At 50.2% G+C, this 21,594-nt stretch overlaps 1 protein-coding gene across 1 annotated transcript; it reads left to right on the top strand.

Moving 5' to 3' along the window:
• The first annotated feature begins 1,374 nt into the window (after positions 1-1,374).
• On the top strand, positions 1,375-19,228 carry SESN2 (sestrin 2). Its single transcript, XM_060624739.3, has 10 exons — positions 1,375-1,850; positions 8,333-8,398; positions 9,922-10,119; positions 10,698-10,880; positions 10,995-11,207; positions 11,759-11,909; positions 12,428-12,546; positions 12,910-13,100; positions 16,300-16,444; positions 17,015-19,228. Exons 1-10 carry the CDS (start codon positions 1,755-1,757, stop codon positions 17,099-17,101), a joined length of 1,449 nt encoding a protein of 482 aa, XP_060480722.2. The 5' UTR covers positions 1,375-1,754; the 3' UTR covers positions 17,102-19,228.
• The last annotated feature ends 2,366 nt before the right edge of the window (positions 19,229-21,594 follow it).

Genomic DNA, 21,594 nt, shown 5'->3' with positions numbered 1-21,594 from the left:
GATTTCAGCTCAGGTCATGATCTCAGGGTTCGTGAGTTGGAGTCCCTCATGGGGCTCTTCGCTGACAGCGTGGAGCCTGCTTGGGATTCTCTCTCTTCCTCTATCTCTGCCTGTCCCTCTCCTCTTTCTCTGTCTCAAAAATAAATAAATAAACATTAATAAAAAGACATGTACACAGAAAATTACAATACAAGGTAGAGTGGGGTAAGTGTTATAATAGAGCCCCCGGTCCAAGTGCCTCCTTGGTTGCTCAGCAGAGGGTGAAATTCATTTCCTTCTTCCAAGAGGCTGGAGGCAGGAGACCAAATTAGAGAGTCATCCTTGGAGTGGTAAGCCTACTCTCATAAGGTCTCAGAGGGGACCTTGGAGGTCATCTAGTCCACCCTCGCTCCTGCTCCTGCCAGGATTCTCTCTCCAGAGTAAACAATGACTTCAAGATGGAAACAAAAAATGGAGTTCTAAAGAAAAACTGTCAAGGAAGAGGCTGTGGGAAGGAACAGGAGGTGAATTCACCTTTGAGGTGCTGAAGTGCTGGTAGAAGCAACTTATTCCCAAATGGAGCATTGCAGTCCAGGAAATGGGTGAGATCAGAAAGAGTGCGTCTGGAGAGAGGAGGGATAAAAACAGAAACCGGGGAACACCCACGTTCCAGGGGGTGGAAGGAAAAAGAGGAGTCAGAGAAGGAGTGGCCAGAGAGAGAGATGTGAGAAGAGACCCAGTAGAACACCTTACCTCAAAGTTTCTAGAAAGGGAGTGGCCGGAATGGAAGACAGGACTGGAGGCCCCGAGGAAGCAGAAGAGAGGAAACTGCAGCAATAGGGACTGAGGTTAGACATGAGGTTACCAAGGACTTTTCAATGAATGAAGGCTTTTCCAGGGACCCCACAAATACGATGCATTCCCGTGCCTGGTACATTTTACGGTGGAGCTCTCCCGGAGGCCAGGGGGACAGGGCTCTGTTCTAATCTCCAAAGATTTGGGGTTTGTCTCTGTAATTAGCACCACCTCTCCTAACCGTAACCAGTCCCTGCAGGAACTGAAAAACTAAGGAACATACTTGGGAGGGACTTCACACCCGACTCTCCGGCCCAGCCCGGTGAAGTCCCGTTTCATCACACAGCTCTAATGACTCTCTTGGCAGTCACTCTCGTCTGAAATTGCCAACGATCTGATTAAACCCTTTTGCGAAAGTTTGCAGCATTCATCCCGGGTTGACTACAGCTCCCAGACTTCCCCGGCGCTTCCCGGTGCCGATTGGCCGAGCAGTCGGCTCCAAGGGGAGGTGTCGTCCCCGCCTCCCCGGGAAACAGGCATCTGATTGGCTGCGGCGCGGGGCTTTTGTGTCCCCGCCCTCCCCCGAGGACCGCAGCCGGCTGAGCGGCGCTGCTGGTGTCAGAGCCCGGCGAGCGTTGGCAGTTCCGCGGCGGGGATGCTGAGGAGCGCTGGGCTGGCGAGCAGCCGTGGCCACTGCGGACTTCCGAGGTACTCCGGGCCGTAAAAACCCCTGGGCCGCTGCCAATCCCAGGTTCCTGAGGCCATTCACCGCTCCTGAAGCCGGCCGAGGCGAGAGTCCAGCGGAGCAGCGGCTGTTCCCTGATTCTGGGCTTTCGGAGCGTTCTGGAACCCCGAGAGACATCCCGGGGCTCTAGAACCTCCCCAGCGGCCCCCAGTCCCGGCTTCCTGCGTGCGTCTGTACAAAACCCCCTCGGGTGCACCGGTCGCCGGCGAGCCGTGGCCGGATCCTGGCACACAGCATGATCGTTGCAGACTCCGAGTGCGGCGCGCAGCTGAAGGGCTACCTGCCATTCTCCCCGGGCGGCGGCGGCGGCGGCGGCCCCGGGGCCGGAGAGGTAAGCAGCGCTCGAGCGACGCCACTCTTCCCTTGAGCCCCGAGCCGCGGCCGGGCTTCGGGCTGTCCCGGGCTGAGTCTGTGCTTGCCCCCCTCCCCCCGCCCCGGCTCGGGGAGGGGGAGTGGAGGCGCGTAACCTAGGAATGGGGTTGCATCAACTGGCACTCTCGGCCCCCTCCGCTCCCTCCCCCCGGGTTGTGGAACCTTCCCTGGCTCCCTAGGACTCCTGGCCAATGAGAGGGGAGCCTTCTTGAGGTTATCTCGGGTTTGGGCTCTCGACCGGAGAATCTTCAAGTCCAGGCAAATCCCGGCGGCCGCGGCTCGACCGACCACTCCTCCTCCCCGCCCCCTTCCGCAGATTCCCTTCCTCTGGGCTGGTGCTGGCGGGCGGAGGACTCTTTCTAGGATACGTCCCAGTGCCAGTCTCCCAGTGCGGGGATTGGGGCACCTGGGACTTGCCAACGGAGGTCGATCTCGTCCCCCGCCCACACCTGCACCCCCGATAGGAAGCGGGGGAGAGCGGGCGCTCCAGGGCCTTGGCCAGCTGCCGGGTACGCGGCGGCGGCGGCCAAAGCTGGAGGAGAAGGGGAGAAATCCTGGACGCGGCTCCCGAAGGCGGGCGGCGATTAGCCTGCGCCCTGCTGACTGGTCTCGGGTCCCAGAAGTTTGCTTGGCCGGGACTCTTTGCGGCGAAGCTAGGAATAGCCTGGGCCTAACCTGACACACCTCCTGCTCCCTCCCCACACCCATCACCACCACCCCCGACGACAATGGACATCTTATCATTTCTTAAACCCCTACTAGATTCTGGTCTCCAGGTTTTGCCTTTTCTCCGAGTCCTCAGGACTAAACTAGCAAAATATGAGCTACACTGTAGCCCCATTTTCCAGCATGAGGAAATTGAGGCCCAGGAAGGGCTACGGAGAGACTTCCCTTCACTCACCGCCACCAAGTAGCTCATTCTTTGGCCTGGGCGCCTCTAGGATTCCCTAGTGTGCTTGCCACTACATAGTTTTGCTTGTTTTTATTTCCAGGCCTGGAGTGTGGTGCAAGTGTATTGCTGGGGCTGGGAGTCTTGACAAGTGCCAGTCCTGTGTGACCCTGGAGAAATCGTTGCCCTTCTCTGAGCAGCATGGTTTCTAGGGGTCCCACCTCCAGCAGTGGATGGTTTGCGTCCTGGGTTTTCAGTGGGCTTGTTTATCCTTCCCCACCAGAGTTTAGGAGCCCCAATGTGGAGGAATGAAACGCATGCCTGTCACTGCTCTGCTGAGTGGCTTTGGCCAAGTTACTTTACCCTCTGTCCATTTCTTTCTTGGAGGGTGGGAGCTGGATTTCTTGTTATTATTGAGAGCATCTAGCCACTAGAGGGGTGCTGGGTTCCAGTCCCAGCGTTCCCATTGCTGGCTGTGTGACCATAGCCAAGTGATCACAACTCTGATCTGCAACTTCTTCCCATGGAAATTTGATAGTATCACTGAGGACTGTTGGGAGAAATGACAGAATACAAGCAAAGGCTGAAGCACAGTGCCTGGAACTGAGTCAGATATGCTTGGTATTGTTAGAATGTGGTCATTTCCCTTTCCCCAGAGTGTGTCACAATGGGGTGCCTGAACCTGTCCCTCCTGCCTGAGGTGAGAGCCGGCCCATCCCTCTCTGAGTGCCTGGGAAGTGGCCTGGGGAGAAGAGAGTGCCTCGGGTGGTCTGGGCAGGCTCTGAGGGAGTGGCCTTTAGATGGAAGCCACTGTCAGCAGCAGGAGAAAGATGTTGATATCTGAACCCTTTCCACACACTTTTTTTCTCTCTCTCAAGAAAAGAAGACCTTGGGAAGATGTCTACTTTAAGCAGAATCCTTAGAAGACAGCAGGGCGGCTGGACTTACAGAGCCTGGTGCCCTGGGCCCAAGGGAAGACCCACATGTACAGTCCCCTCAACTCTCATCTTTTCACCACATGCCCTTAACCTAAAGGGGTCAAGGTCTACAGACTCTAGGACTTCACTCTAGGACTGGTAGTGTGTTTTCAGAGCCCTCTTGGGCTCTAGAATCACTTCCTCAAACATCACTTCCTCTGGGAAGCTTTCCCTCCCCCCACCCCCCATAAGTCCCTTCTGCATGCCCTCCTTCAGGCCTGCTTCTCTGTTGTTGGAGCTTTAATGCTATCCATAACATAACAGTCCTGTAATCGGGCATTTTGCGTCAACTTTGCTGGACTAGAGACACTCTGTAGGTCACATCCCTAGCACTGTTCCTAGCACCTGAGAAGCACTTGTAACTCTTTGCCCCTTGTTGGCTCAGCTGACACTTGGGAGCTGTGCATGCTTTGAAGCCAGATCTGAGCCTGTCTGGAACAGTACTCAGAAAGAGCCTCAATGAGCTGTCTCTGAAGAAGGAATAATAAGACCTATTTCCCTCAGGGTAGTTGTGAGAAATCAGCCAGATCAGATGTATAAAGCACTTAGCCTAGTGCCCAGCCCATGGCGCCACTCACACCAGCCTCCTTCCAAGGCTGGAGGGAAGAAGCTGCTTGAGCTCTTGGTCTCCCTCCCATGTGTAAACCCAGACAAGGATCCGAGTTCTGCAGGCAGCTGCCCATGGGGTGTTGTTGGGGGCGAATCTCTTCCCTTCCCAGCTGGTAGAGTGACTTCATAGGTATCTGTAGCTGAGTCCTGGGGGTTGCAGGCTCTGGATAGAAGACCAAGAATAAGGCTGGTCTTATTCCAAGAATAAGGCCTACTCCAAGAGGCTGATGTGGGTGATGGACAGAACCCTTAGAAGCCAAAGTGAACTGAGCACACATCCTAGGCTGGCCACTCGTCAGCCGGTGCTTAACCTTTGGAACCTTGATCTTTCTTTGTGGGCAACATAGAGACCTCCACCCCCAAAACTGATGAAGATTATATAGTACCTGGGTGCAAATGCCTGAGCTAATATAAAAATTAACATTTAGTGAGTGCTTAAATTAGGAGCCAGGCATTGAGCTGGGCAGGGTGATCCTCTTCACAATTTGCCTGCCTGTTCAGGGGCCACCCAGAGGGACTTCAGTGTCACTGGGGTAACAGGGAGCCGGATCTAGTGTGTGCCCTCAAAGTAAGAAACAACACAGTATGACAGGTGCTGTGGCTGGGAAAAGTGGATCCCTCGGAATGTGGGCAGGGAGAAGCTTCTGGTGAACCCCGGGTGCAAACCCTGACTTGACCTCTCTGAGCCTTATTCCGTGTCTGTAAAATGCGAACCCTCAGGGGCGCCTGGGTGGCGCAGTCGGTTAAGCGTCCGACTTCAGCCAGGTCACGATCTCGCGGTCTGTGAGTTCGAGCCCCGCGTCAGGCTCTGGGCTGATGGCTCGGAGCCTGGAGCCTGTTTCTGATTCTGTGTCTCCCTCTCTCTCTGCCCCTCCCCCGTTCATGCTCTGTCTCTCTCTGTCCCAAAAATAAATTAAAAAAAAAAAAAAAAAAAAGTTGAAAAAAAAAATGCGAACCCTCAGAGTAGTAGTAGATCCTACCCTAAATGAATGTAAAATGCTTAGCTGATGGTAATCAGTGTTGTTACCTTCCATCCTTATGGACTTCCTACCCCAGGAAATACGGGAGGGCTGATTTGGAGGCATCATCTCTTGGCAGGAGGACCCTGCCCTGTCTGCTTCCCCTGAAGTTCTGGGTGTCAAGGTCAGAGAAACTTTCAGGGTATTGGAGCTCTGGACTGGAATCCACTTGGTCTTGCCTTCAGGACTTTGTATTTTCTGTTCCCTTTGGCTGGAATGCTGATCCCCTAGATCTTTATGGGCCCTGCTGCCTTCTCATCAACTCATTTAGATATTTGATATTTAGATAGCAACTCAAAGGTTCCCTCTTCAGTAGCTCTCCCTGTCTCCTTAAACTAATATATTGCATACTCCCGCCCCATCATACACTCCCTCATTGATCTTTTTCATTTACTTTGTATAATCTGCGATTTGAAAGCCTGTTCACTGTTTGTCATTCTCCTTTAGATCATGAATTCTGTGAAGGCTGAGACTGTCTTTTCACCCCTGTTCTCTTGTTGCCTGCATTGTAGTCATCAGAAATATTTGTCGAGTGAACAGATTAACTCTGATTCCACCTGGAAAACATTTAGCACAGTGCCTTATACTTGAGAAAATGATCAATAAATGGTGTGAACCAATGGCCTTCCACCCCAGCTGTAACTTATGCTGGGCCCCACCCAATTAAATTAGAATCGGAGGTGGGACCTTGACATTGGCATCTTTTTAAACGGGATTTTATACTGCTTGGGTTGAGAAGCCCTTGCTTGAAATTACAATGAGATTAACGGTAGCTGACTTTTATTAAGTGTTTAGTGCCATAGAGGTACTTACTGAGGTAAGGGGTAAGGGCTGTAAAGGTATTATCTCATTAAATCCTCATGACTACCCAGTGAAAATGGGTACTATTATCTCCATTATTTGGTGAGGAAACTGAGGCTCACACTGCTAGCAGATAGATAATAGGTGGTGGAGTTGTCATATGATCCCAGGCAGTTTGGTCAAGAACCCCTATCGTTTAACTGTACTCTATAATTATCATCATGGTGTCACCATCATCATAATTAGGAATGAAAATATTGGTGGGTCCAGACCTATCACCTAAAGGTATCAGTTCCTTCCCTTGACAGCTCCTGGGGCAGATTTTAGAGAGAGAAATGGTTCCTAAGGCTGTTCCTCCCCAGGGGAGGTGGGGGGAAGCCCTCCAGGTCCCCCCACCTATGGTTTTCTATCTGCCCTCTGGTCCCCTGAGGGGGAGGCCCAGATTGTGGAGTCAGCAGTCCTTATCTCCTAGACCTAGCTGTTAGGCTTTTTTCCTTTGGTGAGGGAGGAGGGAGATTAAAAGTGAGTACTTGGAGATTGTGGTAATTTTCTGTACTGGACTTGGACCAGCCTCGCCTGGTATCTCCCAGAAGTGTGGGCTGAAAGGGCCCCGAAACATTAGCCCAACTACCTTTTTTGTCCAAGATTAAGGCCCAGAGAGTCTTAAGTCACCTTCTCAGAGTCACAAAGCAAGTTAGTAACAGAACTGGTGCTCAGACCTGGGACTTCCAGATCCCACCGTTCTTTCTGTGTGGGCTTTCAGAGTTCTGCTTCCCTCAAGAGGCTTTTGGCCATCTGAGGAGGAAGTTTCAATTATAATCTTTAGTCCCTGGACACCTGGGGATTGGTATTAAGTCCGGTTTCCAATGAGGAGGGAGAGTTAGGGGGACACCCTCTCTGTCCAGTGAGGGCATGACTCCGGTTTGGGCAAACTGTTTCCAAGGCCGGTACCGAGAAGAGCCTCCCTCCCAGTTATCAAAACAAATGAGTAAATAAAACATCCTCTCTGAACCCCACCTCTCAGACTAGGAGCAGATTTAGTGAGTATATGACTCCTGTGGTTTCTAAAGAGTCTCCAGTACATCAGGTCAGAATAGCTGCTACCGTCAGCTTTCTATGTCCTGCCTGGATTCCCTCCATGCCTCTCTGCTTTCTCTGTTTTCTTCCTTCACAGATTAGTATGAATGACCTGGCCCTGCCTTCCGCAGAATGTGATCTGGTATCAGGGAGACCTGAATCAGACAATTAGAAGACAATGGTTTCAGAACCAAAAGCACTAGGAATGGTGGGGTCACAGATAAGGGTCATCAGAAGGTTCCCAGACCTGGAAGACTCTTAGTTGTGCAAAAGGAGTGACCAGTGGGGGAGCAGGGGACCTAAACCACTAATTTATCTAGAAGGCTAATGGGAGCTGGAGTCAGGGTTTTAAGCCAACTGATGAGATTTGCACTTGAGAAAATTTCCTTTGGCTGCGGAAGGTTCGCCCTCCTGGAAACCACCATGTCGTGGACTCGTTAAATGTGCTCCTAGTTCCAGAGGTATAGTTCAGGGAAGATGTTTTCTTTATTCGTTCCCTTTGTTAATTTGGTAGAGGATGGCTAGGAGAGGGCAGGGCCACAGAGGCAGGGAGACCATCGGTGAGGCTGTGGGTGGTGATCCAGACAAGGGCTGGTTGTAGTCTATGAAGTGGTGATGGTGGGAAGGATGAGAAGGGAGCATTTGAGAATAACTGAGTCTGCATCATAGGGAATCTAAGGTACTTGGTAATCCGGCTTCAGGATGCAAATGAGGGGGTTTCTTGTATGGAATCTCCAAGGCTGCTAAAAAGGTGGCCTCCTAGAGATGTGCACCATGGTGGCTATATATCTCCATTCCCCATGCACCTCCCACCCAATACTGGGGCTCCTGGGTCCCTGCCCAGTTCCTGAAGAAGTCACCCTGTGGGGCGAGCCCTCTTTTTTGCTTACCCTTTCTCCACCTGCCAACAGGTGTGCATCTCCCACCTGAGTCCTCTGTGTAGGGTGCACCAAAAGGGTGGTTTGAAAAGCTCAGTGTGGCTTCTTGGGTAGGAAGAAAAAGATGGAGAGTGAACTATGCTCCTAGTCCTCTCTTTTACCTCCAACAGCCATGATGTATTTCCTTCTAGGAGCAGAGGGTAAGTCGGACTCGGCGAGGTCCCCGAGGGCCCAGCGCCTTCATCCCAGTGGAGGAGGTAAGTTTGGAAGGGGTTAGGAATTCTTGATCCCTGGGAAGAACGGACATGGGACCTTGGGTGGGGGGGTGGGGGGTAGGGGGGTATCTTTGCCCGGCTCTTGAAATAGTAGCTTTGAAACTACCCTTTCAGGTTCCTGACTCATTTAACCCACAAAGAACTCTATGGAGCATGCATATCACAACCCCATGTTGCTAGGAAGAAACAGGCTCAAAGAGATAAAGTGATAATGACACTGCTAGGTAATAAACTTTTGATTCCCAGAAAAAGGCCTTTTTGCCTTAAGAAGCTAGAACTGTCTATGCTAACTGCTCTTCCTTGACTATACATATATTACTTTTTTTTCAACTTCAAAAGTATTATTTTGTTCCTTATAGAAAGCCTTTTTATGTTTCAGAAAGCTTTGGTCTCCCGTAATCCCATCTCCCAAAGAGATAATCACTGTTACTTAACCATTTATCACTGTTTTCTGGGCTTTTTTTTTTTTTTTCCATATAGAACCAAGGTCATACTTTACATCATTAATTTTTTTTATTTTTAAAAGCTGATTTATTTATATTGAGAAAGAGAGCATGTGCGCGAGCAGGTGGGGAGCAGAGAGAGGATCCAAGCAGGCTCCATCCACACTGCCAGTGCAGGGCCGGACGCGGGTCTCAAATTCACAAACCCTGAGATTATGACCTGAGCCGAAACCAAGAGTTGGACACTTAACTGACTGAACCACCCAGGTCCTCCTCATTCGTTCATTTATTTAACAGATATCTATTGAATGACTAAATGTCAGGCACTGTTGTAGGTGCTGAGGGTACAGCAGAGGCCGAGACAGACAAAAATCCTTGCCATCTTGTAGCTGACATTCTGGTGTGGGGCTGCTGGTGGCAGTGGGGTTATCCTCAAAACACTTGCGCAGCAAAATGTAAAAATAAGTTTCCTCCTATTTCTTTGGTCTTCAGTGAACAAAACAAATGTTTTCTTTTGTCGTCCTCTGCTTTCCTAAGTTGGCAAATATCTAACCACCCCCCCTTCCCTCTCCACCCTTTGTAAATGGAAAGCAAACAGCCACCTGCTGATTATTTATGTCTAGCCCAGAATTTTAAACTCAAGTATTGCTCTTGTATTTTATTTTTTCATCTGTAAATAACCGATCCTCTTTCATTTTTTTAAGTTTTATTTACGTCAGTAATCTCTACACTCCACGTGGGGCTTGAACGCCAACCCCAAGAGTTGCACTCTCCCCCCGACTGAGCCAGCCAGGTGCCCCAATAACCAGTCCTTTTTTATGATGAGAAAAGAAATAGGTTTTGTTGCTAATCTGGATTTCAGTCCACGTTCTGTCATTTACTAGGTCTGTAACCTTGAGAAAGGAAATCACTTAGTGAATTATCTCTTCTTCCCCTGTGTTCCTTTTTTTGGACATGGTGGTCATTTTTAGTTTTCTCAGTCCCAACGCAGTGAATGTGTTGGGTCTCTTCGGTGTTGAGAGCAGGAGGGGAACCCACCCTCTGGTCACCTTTGCTTGGCAGGTCCTTCGGGAGGGAGCAGAGAGCCTAGAGCAACATCTGAGGCTGGAGGCATTGATGTCCTTGGGGCGAGTGGACAACCTGGCGGTGGTGATGGGCCTGCACCCTGACTACCTTAGCAGCTTTTGGCGTCTACACTACCTCCTGCTGCACACAGATGGGCCCCTGGCCAGCTCGTGGCGCCACTACATTGCCATCATGGTGAGCCTGTCTGAGCCCAGCTCTTGTACGGGTGGCCACCTGGGGGGACTTGGTCTTTCGATTTCTTTGCTGGGTGCTTCCTGAACTCATTTCATGGGACAGGAGAGAGGCAGCCCTGAGCAGAGGAAAGCCCTAGTTTTATCTGATTATCCACAAAATTTTGGATTTTAAAGACAGGCATTTTTATTTATTTTTTAATTTTTTTTTTATTCATTTATTTTGAAAGAGAGAGAAAGCACGAGTGGGGCAGGGTCTGAGAGACAGAGGAGAGAGCGAGAATCCTAAGTAGGTTCCGCACCAACAGTGCAGGGCTCGAGCCCACAAGCCGTGAGATCGTGACCTGAGCCAAAGTTGGATGCTCAACCAACTAAGCCACCCAGGTGCCCCAAAGAGAGGCATTTTTAGTGCCTGCTTTACGAACTAGCAAACTGAGGCACAAAGGAGTCAGGTGACCTGCCTAAGGTAGGACAGCAAACTAGTGGAACTGTGGTTAGAACCTAAGTTTCCCGCCTCTCAGGCAACAGTGAGGCCTGTGACGTCTCCATCCACAAGCAAGGTTCTGTCCACCCCCTCCATAGGCTGCCGCCCGCCACCAGTGTTCCTACCTGGTGGGGTCCCACATGGCTGAGTTTCTGCAGACTGGTGGTGACCCTGAGTGGCTGCTCGGTCTCCATCATGCCCCCGAGAAGCTGCGCAAGCTCAGCGAGATCAACAAGTTGCTGGCGCACCGGCCGTGGCTCATCACCAAGGAGCACATCCAGGTGCGGTGGGCAGAGAGGCAGGTCCCGGAGGGAGCACGGGGGCTGGGCCGGGACATGTCAGGCAGTCAGCCCGGGGTCAGGCACTGAGCAAGTCTGGCCTCCTTTCCTCTCCAGGCCTTGCTGAAGACGGGCGAGCACAGCTGGTCTCTGGCGGAGCTCATCCAGGCCCTGGTCCTGCTCACCCACTGCCACTCGCTGGCCTCCTTTGTGTTTGGCTGCGGCATCCTCCCTGAGGGGGACCCAGAGGGCAGCCCTGCCCCCCAGGCACCTTCACCTCCCAGTGAGCAGAGCAGCCCCCCCAGCAGGGACCCGATGAACAACTCTGGGGTAAGTCGTGCGGCTGGGTCTTGCTGGGAGAGGAAGCTGGCATGGCCTCCGGTCCTTGGATGGAAGCCACCGCTTCCCTATCTCACACCGAGAGGCCTCAGAAAATTTAGTTGACTTTGAAACTCCCATTTTCTCATCTGTGACATGGGGCTAAAGATCTCTACTTCATGGCAGTTGTGAGGATTAAATGAAACAGCCGTGTGGGGTCTCTCAGCATGCAGCCTCACAGACTTAAAGCCTCCCGGGTGTTAGCACTTTACAAATACAAAGCTTGCTTCTTATTTAGAAGGGGGCCTTGTGTGTTTTAATATAAAATTACAGATACTTTAACCATCCCTTTCCTGTGAGGGCAGTTGATGCTCAGAGAAGACATGTCTGTCCTGTAGCTTCTTAAACTTCACTTTGGGAAGCACAGAGCATGCGAGCTGCCCAGCACCGCGGCCGCCGCAGGAGGCCTTCGCCATCACTCAGGAAGGCCTGGCTTGTGGGAAAGGGGTGTGGAGTTTCCTGGGGCCGGGGAGTGAATGGTCACCACTGGGTCCCTCCTCCAGGGCTTCGAGGCTGCCCGAGACGTGGAAGCGTTGATGGAGCGCATGAGGCAGCTGCAGGAGAGCCTGTTACGGGATGAGGGAGCATCCCAGGAGGAGATGGAGAGCCGCTTTGAGCTGGAGAAGTCAGAGAGCCTTCTGGTGGCTCCCTCAGGTAGAGGACCATAGGCCTCCAGGTCCCAGGGGCTGCCCCCTTCTGACACCGTCTCTCCTGGGGAGTAGGCAACTCTGCATAGCACCTCTTGTGTTTGGAGGCCACATCTCAACCACTCCTTCTAAGAGGTTCTGAGAGTGGACTTTAGGGTCAGACCTGGGTTTGAATCGTGACCTGTCAGCCCTTCCGGCAGTGTGACCACTGAGAAGTCACTTCCTGTCTCGGGGCCTCAGTCTCCTCCCATGCGAAGGATTGGTTTGTAGGGTAAATGGGACAACAGAAGCAAAGCTCTTAGCACAGAGTGAGTGGCTCCACAAATAACTACTGTTGTTAGGATCGCTAGTATTCTTACTGGGGGCCTTATCCCCCAGGTCCCTGGGCCTGACTCACCTCCTGCCGTAGCGAGGGGCTTTCTCTGGCCCTCCACTCTGCATTCACCGGCCACCTACTGATGAATCAGTAGATGCCCCTGTACTCCGTGCCTGGGCCTCACTTTGACCTCTTTCTGACGTACTTAGCTGACATCCTGGAGCCCTCTCCACACCCAGACATGCTGTGCTTTGTGGAGGACCCCACTTTTGGATATGAGGACTTTACCCGGCGAGGGGCTCAGGCACCCCCCACCTTCCGTGCCCAGGTAGGCTCTCCAAACTATTCTTGGCATTGCTCTGGATTTACAAATAAGCAAGGGGTAGATGGTGTGAGTGCTTAGAGAGTCGGGCACCTGCTCCTTCAAGATATGATGAGGGAAATGGGAGACCCTAGATCATGACAGGACATGTCTGCGCCCTAAGCTCAGGGGATCCCGATCCTAGGGAGAAGGTCATCACCAAGGTGCATCTTCCTTGGCTTCTTAGGCCCAGACCAAGCAGCAGGTTAGATTTGTGGGGTGGGAAGGAGACATTATAGAGAGTGAAGTTGTGCTCCAGCGAATGGGGCCCCTACGGCCAGCCTTGGGCCCCAAAGATTCTACTCACTGACCCCTTCCCGTGTTTCTCAGGATTATACCTGGGAAGACCATGGCTATTCACTGATCCAACGGCTCTACCCTGAGGGTGGGCAGCTGTTGGATGAGAAGTTCCAGGCAGCTTATAGCCTCACCTACAACACCATTGCCATGCACAGTGGAGTAGACACCTCCATGCTCCGGAGGGCCATCTGGAATTACATCCACTGTGTCTTTGGTATCAGGTGAGCAATATATTCCCTCATCCAGGCCTATGTGCACTACAAATCCTCAATCTGAGCTCACAGCTGTTTCCTTTTCTCTTCGTTTCTTTTCCCTTCTTCCTGCCTATACTATTTTTTCAAAGCAAATTTATTTCATTGCTGATTATAAAAGATAGTATGCTCACTGTTTGAACCTTATAAACAAAACTCTTTAATCCCACCCCCTAGAGATAACTATGGAGATATAGAGACAGTGTGTGTATTTCCATTCCAAGTAGGAGTTCTTCTCTTAGCAATAAACAAGGACAACATAAATGCCCATCAGTATGGGACTCTAAATAACGTTATATCCACCCAGTGAAAAAGTATGCAGGTATTACAAATTATAATGGTCTCTTTATATTGCTATGGGAAATTATTCAAAATGTATTGAGAAAAGAGAAAGCTGGTTACCAACCAGAATCTTTTTGTGCCCCCTCTTTTTTTTTTTTTTTTTTTTTACTAAAAATATGTGCATGCATGGGAAGTGTGTGGAAGGTTATACACTAAAATGTTAATTAATAATGGTTGTCTCTGCATAGTATGTGATTAATTAATTACATTTCATCTTGTTACCTAAGTATTTTCTGATTAAGAAAAAAAATTTAAGTTTATTTATTTTGGGGGAGAGAGAAAGAGAGAGAGAGCACCGGAGGGGCAGAGAGAGGGAGAGGGAGAGAATTCCAAGTAGGCTCTGCACTGTCAGTGTAGAGCCCAATGTGGGGCTCAGACTCACGAACCGTGAGATCATGACCTGAGCCGAAATCCAGAGTCAGATGCCTAACTGACTGAGCCACTCAGGCGCCCCTCTGATTAAAAGTAGATTTTTTTTTTTAATTGATAGAAACATGCTTGATATTTTTTCACTCAGTAATTTGTTGTTAACTGCCTTCCTTGTCAGTATGAATGGGTCTCTTATTTATGCTTTTTCACCACTGCATGGTATTTTGTTATGGATGTAGCATAATTCAATCATTTCCCTGTTGTTGGATGTGTAGATAGGTTGCAGTTTTTCACTATTGCAAATACCACGTGCACTGACTAGCCTTACACCTAAGTCCTTGCGGGTGAGCCGTAGGTATGAAATTACCTGTCAAGGATATACACAGATCAATGTTGTTTTTTTTTTTGTTTTTTTTTTAACGTTTATTCATTTTTCAGACAGAGAGAGACAGAGCATGAACAGGGGAGGAGCAGAGAGAGAGGGAGACACAGAATCTGAAACAGGCTCCAGGCTCTGAGCTGTCAGCACAGAGCCTGATGCGGGGCTCGAACTCACGGACCGTGAGATCATGACCTGAGCCGAAGTAGGACGCTCAACCGACCAAGCCACCCAGGCGCCCCCAGATCAATTTTTTTTTAATGTGTATTTATTTTTGAGAGAGTGAGCAGGGGAGGGGCAGAGAAAGAGGCAGACAAGAAAGAGCCCCATGGGGGCTCAAACCCACAAATCACAAGATCATGACTTGAGCTGAAGTCTGACGCTTAACTGACTGAGCCACCCAGGTGCCCCCAATTTTTTTTTTTTAATCTCACTCTGATAACATTGTGGGAAATTCAAAGAATTAAGGGAAAAAAACCAATTTCCCCAAATTCAACTACTCCACAACCCACATTCACATCCTGTGACATTCTTTCTCCATTGTTTTTCTGCTTTCTAATATAGTTGCTTTTGTGTAATTGGAATTATAATGGTTATTATATTTTTTCAAATATGCGTTTGATGTTTGTAAGGAGAAACTGGATTTAGAGTAAATTTAGAAAACAGAGATAACAAAAAGGAGAAAATAAACATCATCCACGATCCCACCTGCTCTTATTATTGTCAAGTGTTTCTTTTCTGTCTTCCCACCCACAAATAACCAAAACATATCATTCTACAAACATAAGATTTTCTTCCTACTCACTTCACTGATTTTACTCAATCAAATGTGTGCATATTTTAGTGAACACATGATCTTGCTTTTCTCATTTAATGGTTTATTCCAAGCATCACATCAACAAAAAAAAAAAATCCCCAAATTTTTAAAAAGGCACGTGTTCCCTGTAGAAAATGCATGTTGCTAGTTTAAATCATATTTGATTGAGTGGATTGAGTTGTACTTAATTGGGCATCCTCTTGCCGGTCATTGACAGACTTCCAGTTCAGGGGAGGTAGAGGAGAGACAGACATCTTTTTTTTTAATTTTTTTTTTTTTTAACATTTATTTATTTTTGAGACAGAGAGAGAGCATGAACAGGGGAGGGTCAGAGAGAGAGGGAGACACAGAATCTGAAACAGGCTTCAGGCTCTGAGCTGTCAGCACAGAGCCCGATGCGGGGCTCGAACTCACGGACAGTGAGATCATGACTTGAGCCAAAGTCGGCCGCTTAACCGACTGAGCCACCCAGGCGCCCCGAGACAGACATCTTTGAGTGTGGCACAGACTAATTCCTGTCCAGCTCCCACATCCGGGCTCCCCCATTCTCCAATAGGGTCCTTGCTCCTATACCTTTGTCTACTGAGTCTGTCCTCCGGTTCTCAACCAGTCTTCCCAATCCACACCAGTCTGTGATGACTAACTGGCTCCCTGGACTAGGGAGTGACAAAGTGGCTTCTAGACAGGTCACCAACTCGCTCTTTGACTTTGAACACGTTGATCGGCTTCTCCAGGATTAGTTTGCCCATCTGTAAAAAAGAATACCATTTCTTTTTCGCTTTGCCTCTTCCTTCTCCAGGGAAAATATTTGTACAGGCCTCCTGCCCCTTCTTCCATGGCCTTTACTATGGTGACCTTGGAGCCAGGCAGAGATGGGTTTGAATTCCATTCCCAGGACAAGTGACTTCACTTGCCTGAATCTCCCATTTCAGCTGTAAAATGGGGCTGATGAATCTGGCGTATTATATGTAATAGTTCTGTAGACAGCATATATAGTAGTTTTGAGGATTCCGTGAGCACATGTTCATGCAGCTCATGGCTAATTCTCTGCAATCTTTGGAGTGGTCCCCTGCCAGTCTAGCAGTGGCCTGTGATGTGGGACATCAGCTACTTTTCTAAGAGGAACCAAACTTCTACCCGCTTCCTACATTCTGCCTTTTCTTGCCACATGCTGTTCCTCCTTCTGAAGGGTGGGGTTAGGGGACAAGAGTCAACTTCTGGGAGCAGAGGATGGGTGATGCTGTTGGGGTCTTTCCATCCAGATATGATGACTATGACTACGGGGAGGTGAACCAGCTCCTGGAACGGAACCTCAAGGTCTATATCAAGACGGTGGCCTGCTACCCAGAGAAGACCACCCGAAGAATGTACAACCTCTTCTGGAGGCACTTCCGCCACTCAGAGAAGGTACAGCCCACGGGGGAAGGGGGAGTCAGCACCCAACGAGGTATCCCAGATGGAGTCTTCTGCCAGTTGGGACACCTGGGTTCAAATCCTACTCTAGTGTGTGATTTTCACATTTACTACCTATAAAATGGGAACGTGCTTCACGGGGTCCTCAGTGGCAGCCAGGAGGACCTGGGTTCAAATCCTAACATTGTCACTCAGCATTGTGACCTTGGGCAAGTCACTTTGCCCCTCTGAGCTTGTTCTCTTCACAGTGAGAGCAAATGCTGCCCACATTTCAAGGTCGCTGAGGAGGGGGGCGGGCATGAAACGAGAAAACGAATGCCCGGGGGTGGCGCTTGTTTTTAGCTTTGGGGGATAGAGAGATCAGTGGGGATAAGGATAAATGTGCTAGAAATTCTTCAGCAGTCGTTGTCCCCAACTGCTCCGAGCCTTCGGAAAGGTCAGGGCGTCTTTATGGGAGAGATGGATGAGGTGAGTGGTGACTGGTCAGGGCAAGTGGCAGTCTGGGGGGCATGGGGATGGAGAGGAGTGACACCAGTTGCCAACAAGCCCTTGTCTGTGCCCCAGGTCCACGTGAACTTGCTGCTCCTGGAGGCCCGCATGCAGGCCGCCCTTCTCTACGCCCTCCGTGCCATCACCCGCTACATGACCTGACTGCGAGCAGAATCTGGGCCCGGAGCAGCTGACCCTGGGGGCATCCTCCTCCCTGCAAGGACTTCTCTTTCTGGAGACAGACCCTGATCCTTTTCTGTCCCAGCCCCCCCTCCCCTACTCCGGAGGTTGTAGGGCTTGTGTGTGACTTGTAGCCCCTGAGCCGTACCCTCCTTTTTTCATACCAGAACGGACAGGATCATTGCATTGACCTCAGCAGAGATCTCTGCAGAGATCTCAGCTCTGCCCTCGGGAGCTGGAAGAGGAGGACTAGCAGATCGCAAGGGACCATGCCCCTCTTCCTGCCCCTGACCCCAGAGGCGGAGGGCACCGGAAGGAAATGAGCCGAGCTCAGACTCGCGTGCCAGCAGGCTGGGCCGCAGGCATCACAAGTACTGTGGCCTTCCTGGACTGGGAAGTCCCTGCCTGCCCCTGAAAGAGAGGGGTGGACACCTGCAGGGACTGACACTCCAAGCAGTTGTGCCCTTTCTCCTCCTCCTCCTCCCTCACTCCCAGATTTCATTACCTCCCACCTGCCATTCACCCATCAATGTGAAAGTCAGTGTCACAGCTGGTCTGTGTGTTTGGCTCCCCAGAAGCCTGTTCTGTTGGGCAGCCTGAAGGCCCCCTGTTCCCTAGTTGCCCTGATCCTAGTTTAGCACCTTTGACTTTCTTCACCCTCTGACTCTTTTTTTCCCATGCCTGATGGTGTGAGGCCCCAGAAGAGAGATCAAGCACGTCAAAAAAGTAGATTATCTCTAGAGAGCTTGGGGTGTCTGTGGGTCCCTCTGACTTCTGGAGAGGAGGGAGTATTATAAATTCTCTGTATTTTTGGTTCTTTATGGGTGAGGTTCTTGGGGGCCTCACTTCTCTAGCCACAGTCAATGCCTGAGGAGGACAAGGAGAAATCTGTTCTGCCCGGGACTGTACGTGCCCTACAGAGGCCAGCACCCCACTCTCCTATCTCCCACGGCTGTGCCACAGACCCTTCCCAACAAGTGAGCCTTCCTAGGTGGCTTAGGAGGAATGGGCTCAGGGGGAGAGTCAGGAGACCCCAGGGTCTTGTTTGGGCCCTGCCCAAACTGGTCAGGTGACCAGGGCTATGTTGCCAAACATCTTTGACCTCCGTTTTTACAGTCGCAGACTGAAGGCTGAGACTGTATGTGATGTCTGAGTCTCCTCTGGGCTTCTCAGGCCAACCTGCCAACAGCGAACTGCAAATCTTGCAGAATCTCAAAGGCCTCTAGGGACGCCCCGCCCTGGCAGTCAGTCTCTCCTGGCCACCTTCCAAGGACACCTCCCCCTCACCCCACCCCCCATCCCAGTTTCTGTCCCCTCCTCGATTTAAGTGGATTGCTCGGAGGCAGAAGCTGCCAAGGACCGATCCCAGGCACTTTCTGTAGCAAATAAGCTGTGAATTATGACGTCCCTTGCCTTTCTTCTGGCACGATGTGCCTGCTCTCTGACCAGTTTGGTGACTGAAGAAAGGCAAGGGTCATGATGCTGCTGCTTCTGACCCTCCTCTCTGAAGAGGGACAGAAGAGGAGCCCGTTCAGCGTGTCACATTTCACACCCGTGCAGGCATGGGGAAGCAGCTGGCACCCCCTTCAGGCCTCAGGCCCTCTGTGCAATGAAGCTGAGCAGGAGGGAAGAGGCCCCAGCATTGGGGTTCGGCTTCTAGAAGGGACGTCATGACTCTGTAAATGTCCCCTGGGTGGGTCGGGAGGGGTATCTAGTGTTCGAATGCAGAAATCTTTGGCTTTCCTACCAGTTCTGTATGCTGAGAAATAAAAGTTCACCGAGGTTTTGTTTTGTACTTCTTGTTAATGGGCTGTTTTTCTATTTCCAAGGGTCATGGTTCATCTCAGCATAAGCAGGGAGCTGTGATTGCATCATGGGACTGACCTGCTCGTCCCTATGCTGCCCGGCACTTGTGCCCAGTGACTGCAGGGTTGGGGGTGGTTGGCATTAAAAGTCTGTTCTGTCACTTGGGTGCCCAGCCCTGCCTCCCATCTGTGGCTGGCCTGGCATTGTGGAATAATAATGGCCATGTTATTTTTCTCACTAACCCTGGCCTGGACTTGGAGGCCATTTTTCTGAATCTGCGAGAAAATTTAGACCCAGAGGTAAAGTGTACCTACCACATAGGTAGTCAATAGTGGATCTAGGATTCCAGCCAGAGTCTGGTTGACCCTAAGGCCTCAGCATTTCACCTTGCTGCTTTTCCCACTCTGAGTCTCCCCACTGTAGCAAGAGGGAGGCTGTGTGAGCGTCTCTGGAGACCCCTTGTCCCCTGCCCAACCGCATGTTTACCTGCTTCTCCTCACTTCTCCAGCACCAAGGAGACAGAAACAGTTAGATGTTAGTTAGATGTGACCTCCACGTTGTGCCAGGGCCGTTTAGTCGCTGTGTGGTCTTGGTCGCACTTCTTAGCTTCTCTGGGCACCAGGAACTCTAGTAAGCTTATCAGGGAGAGCACATCATGACTAAGAACTAACACCTCTTCTGTTGGCCTCCCACTTCCTCGAAACACTGCTGTCAAAATGAAAACTGGGTCTCCTCCAAGAAGCCTCTCCTGATTAATTCCGTGTTTCATTTTCCCTTGACCCTCTTCATTTTTGTGGCATTCTATATACTTGTCCTTCCTTCTAAGTCATCCAGGAGGGTAGTGAGAGAACAAATCAGATGTGGAATACGTACTTGGATTCTGGTCTTGACTTGGTCACTTCTTATCCCCAGGTTGGGGGAGAGTTGATTAATTTCATTGGGCCTCAAGTTTTCTCTGCCCTAAAAACAGGCAAAACGTTTTCAGTTCTTTCTCAGGTAGCGCTGTTGAATGACTTTTGTCAAATGTTTTCAAATTTACTATCTCAAGCTTCACAACCCTGTGAGCAAGGAGTGGTGTTCCCATTTTACAGATGTGGAAAAGGAACTTCAAGTCAGAGTCTATGAAACACCAACCCAACAGTTACACCCAGGTTCGAATTCCAACTTTCATATTTAATATCTATCTCAACCACAAGCAAATTCAATTCTCAATACCTATGGGCACAGGAGGGTTGTGTGGATTAGATAATGCATGCAAAATACCTAGCACAGTTCAGGTGCCTGGCACCAGCCCTAGTGAGCCATTAAGTATTTAGATATCTGCCCAACATCACCCAACTTAGGATTTGAACCGTTGTCACTTTGATTCCAGATCATTGCTCTGTCCCCAAACTTCCGAGGCCCTCAATCTGCATTTTGAGAAACGCTACTCAAGTTGGGGCACCTGGGTGGCTCAGTGGGCTAAGTGTCCAACTCTTGGTTTCTGCTCGGGTCATGATTTCATGGTTCGTGGGCTCAAGCTCCACGTTGGGCTCTGCGCTGACAGCATGGAGCCTGCTTGGGATTCTTTCCTTCTCTCTCTGCCCCTACCCCCCATTCTCTCTCTCTCTCTCTCTCTCAAAATAAATAAATAAACATTAAAAAAAATTTTTTTAAATCCTACTCAAGTTAATTTGCATGTGCAATTGAAAACTCAAAATAAAAAAACATTAAAAATTTTTTTTAAAAAATCCTCAAGTTAATTCGCATGTGCAATTGAAAATTGCTGGGCTCCAGATTGGATCTAATGAATCTGTTTTAGACTTCTACATCCTGCAGTCCAGGACCTGGGCACATCTACCCGGGTTGGAGTTTATCCACGGTTGCCAATGGCTTGACTCGTTGTTTGGCTTTGGAAGACTGAGAGAGTAGGTAGAGACGGGATCTGGGTGAGTCTCCTCCAGCAGGTTGCAAACATTCACCAGAGCCCTGGGACAAGGGGAATGGAGTGGTTCTCGAAATTTTTGTGCCTTGGAACCTCTGAGAGGACGAGTGTTTGGAGGGAGAGCTGAGAAATTCGCATCTTGAGCAACTCTCCCGGTGTCCCGCTGCAGAGGGCCGGATTTCATCTAACATAATGTGCATCTACTGGGTACATTCACTGGACACAGAACAGTGGACAAGACAGGACTGGTTCCTGCCCTTTGGGGATTTATTGTCTAGTGGGAGAGACCGATCAGGAAATCAGTACAACTAATTACTTAAATTATAAGTATGATCAGGACCTTAAAGGAGAACCAGGAGGTGCTACAGGAGCATTTACAAACAGGCAGCTGGGCTTTTTCTTCCGAGGAAATATGTTGGACCTTTGCAGAAACTAAAACACACCCAAGAAGAGCAGTTTCTTACCCACTGTACCTTCTTGGGAGCTGGGAGCTCCACGGAAGAGTTAGAAAACTCATCTGCACTCCTCCGTAATGGATGCCGTCTTGGGCAACCCACACTGCGGCCCTCATTTCATCCCGCCCCCCAACCCCATTGGGAGTGTAGGTAGCTGTGGGACCTCAGCAGAGTCTCTCTCTGGGAACTGCCCTGGACTGAAGGGAGCCACCTCTGGCTGTCGGTTATGCCCCCTCCAGCCATTCTAGTCTGCCTTCAACAACTAGCAGATGGGAGAGGTGGATACAAGG

This window comes from Panthera onca, chromosome C1 (genome assembly GCF_046562875.1).
Source record: "Panthera onca isolate mPanOnc1 chromosome C1, mPanOnc1 haplotype 2, whole genome shotgun sequence".
NCBI classification, from domain to species: Eukaryota; Metazoa; Chordata; class Mammalia; order Carnivora; family Felidae; genus Panthera; species Panthera onca.
This window is presented reverse-complemented; position numbering and strand designations above follow the sequence as displayed.

Excerpts from the sequence above, each read along its gene's own strand:
- SESN2 (XM_060624739.3), top strand. The coding sequence starts at position 1,755 with ATGATCGTTGCAGACTCCGAGTGCGGCGCGCAGCTGAAGGGCTACCTG. Across the intron at positions 1,851-8,332 it reads GCGGCCCCGGGGCCGGAGAG|GAGCAGAGGGTAAGTCGGAC; the intron begins GTAAGCAGCGCT and ends ATTTCCTTCTAG. Across the intron at positions 16,445-17,014 it reads ACTTCCGCCACTCAGAGAAG|GTCCACGTGAACTTGCTGCT; the intron begins GTACAGCCCACG and ends TCTGTGCCCCAG.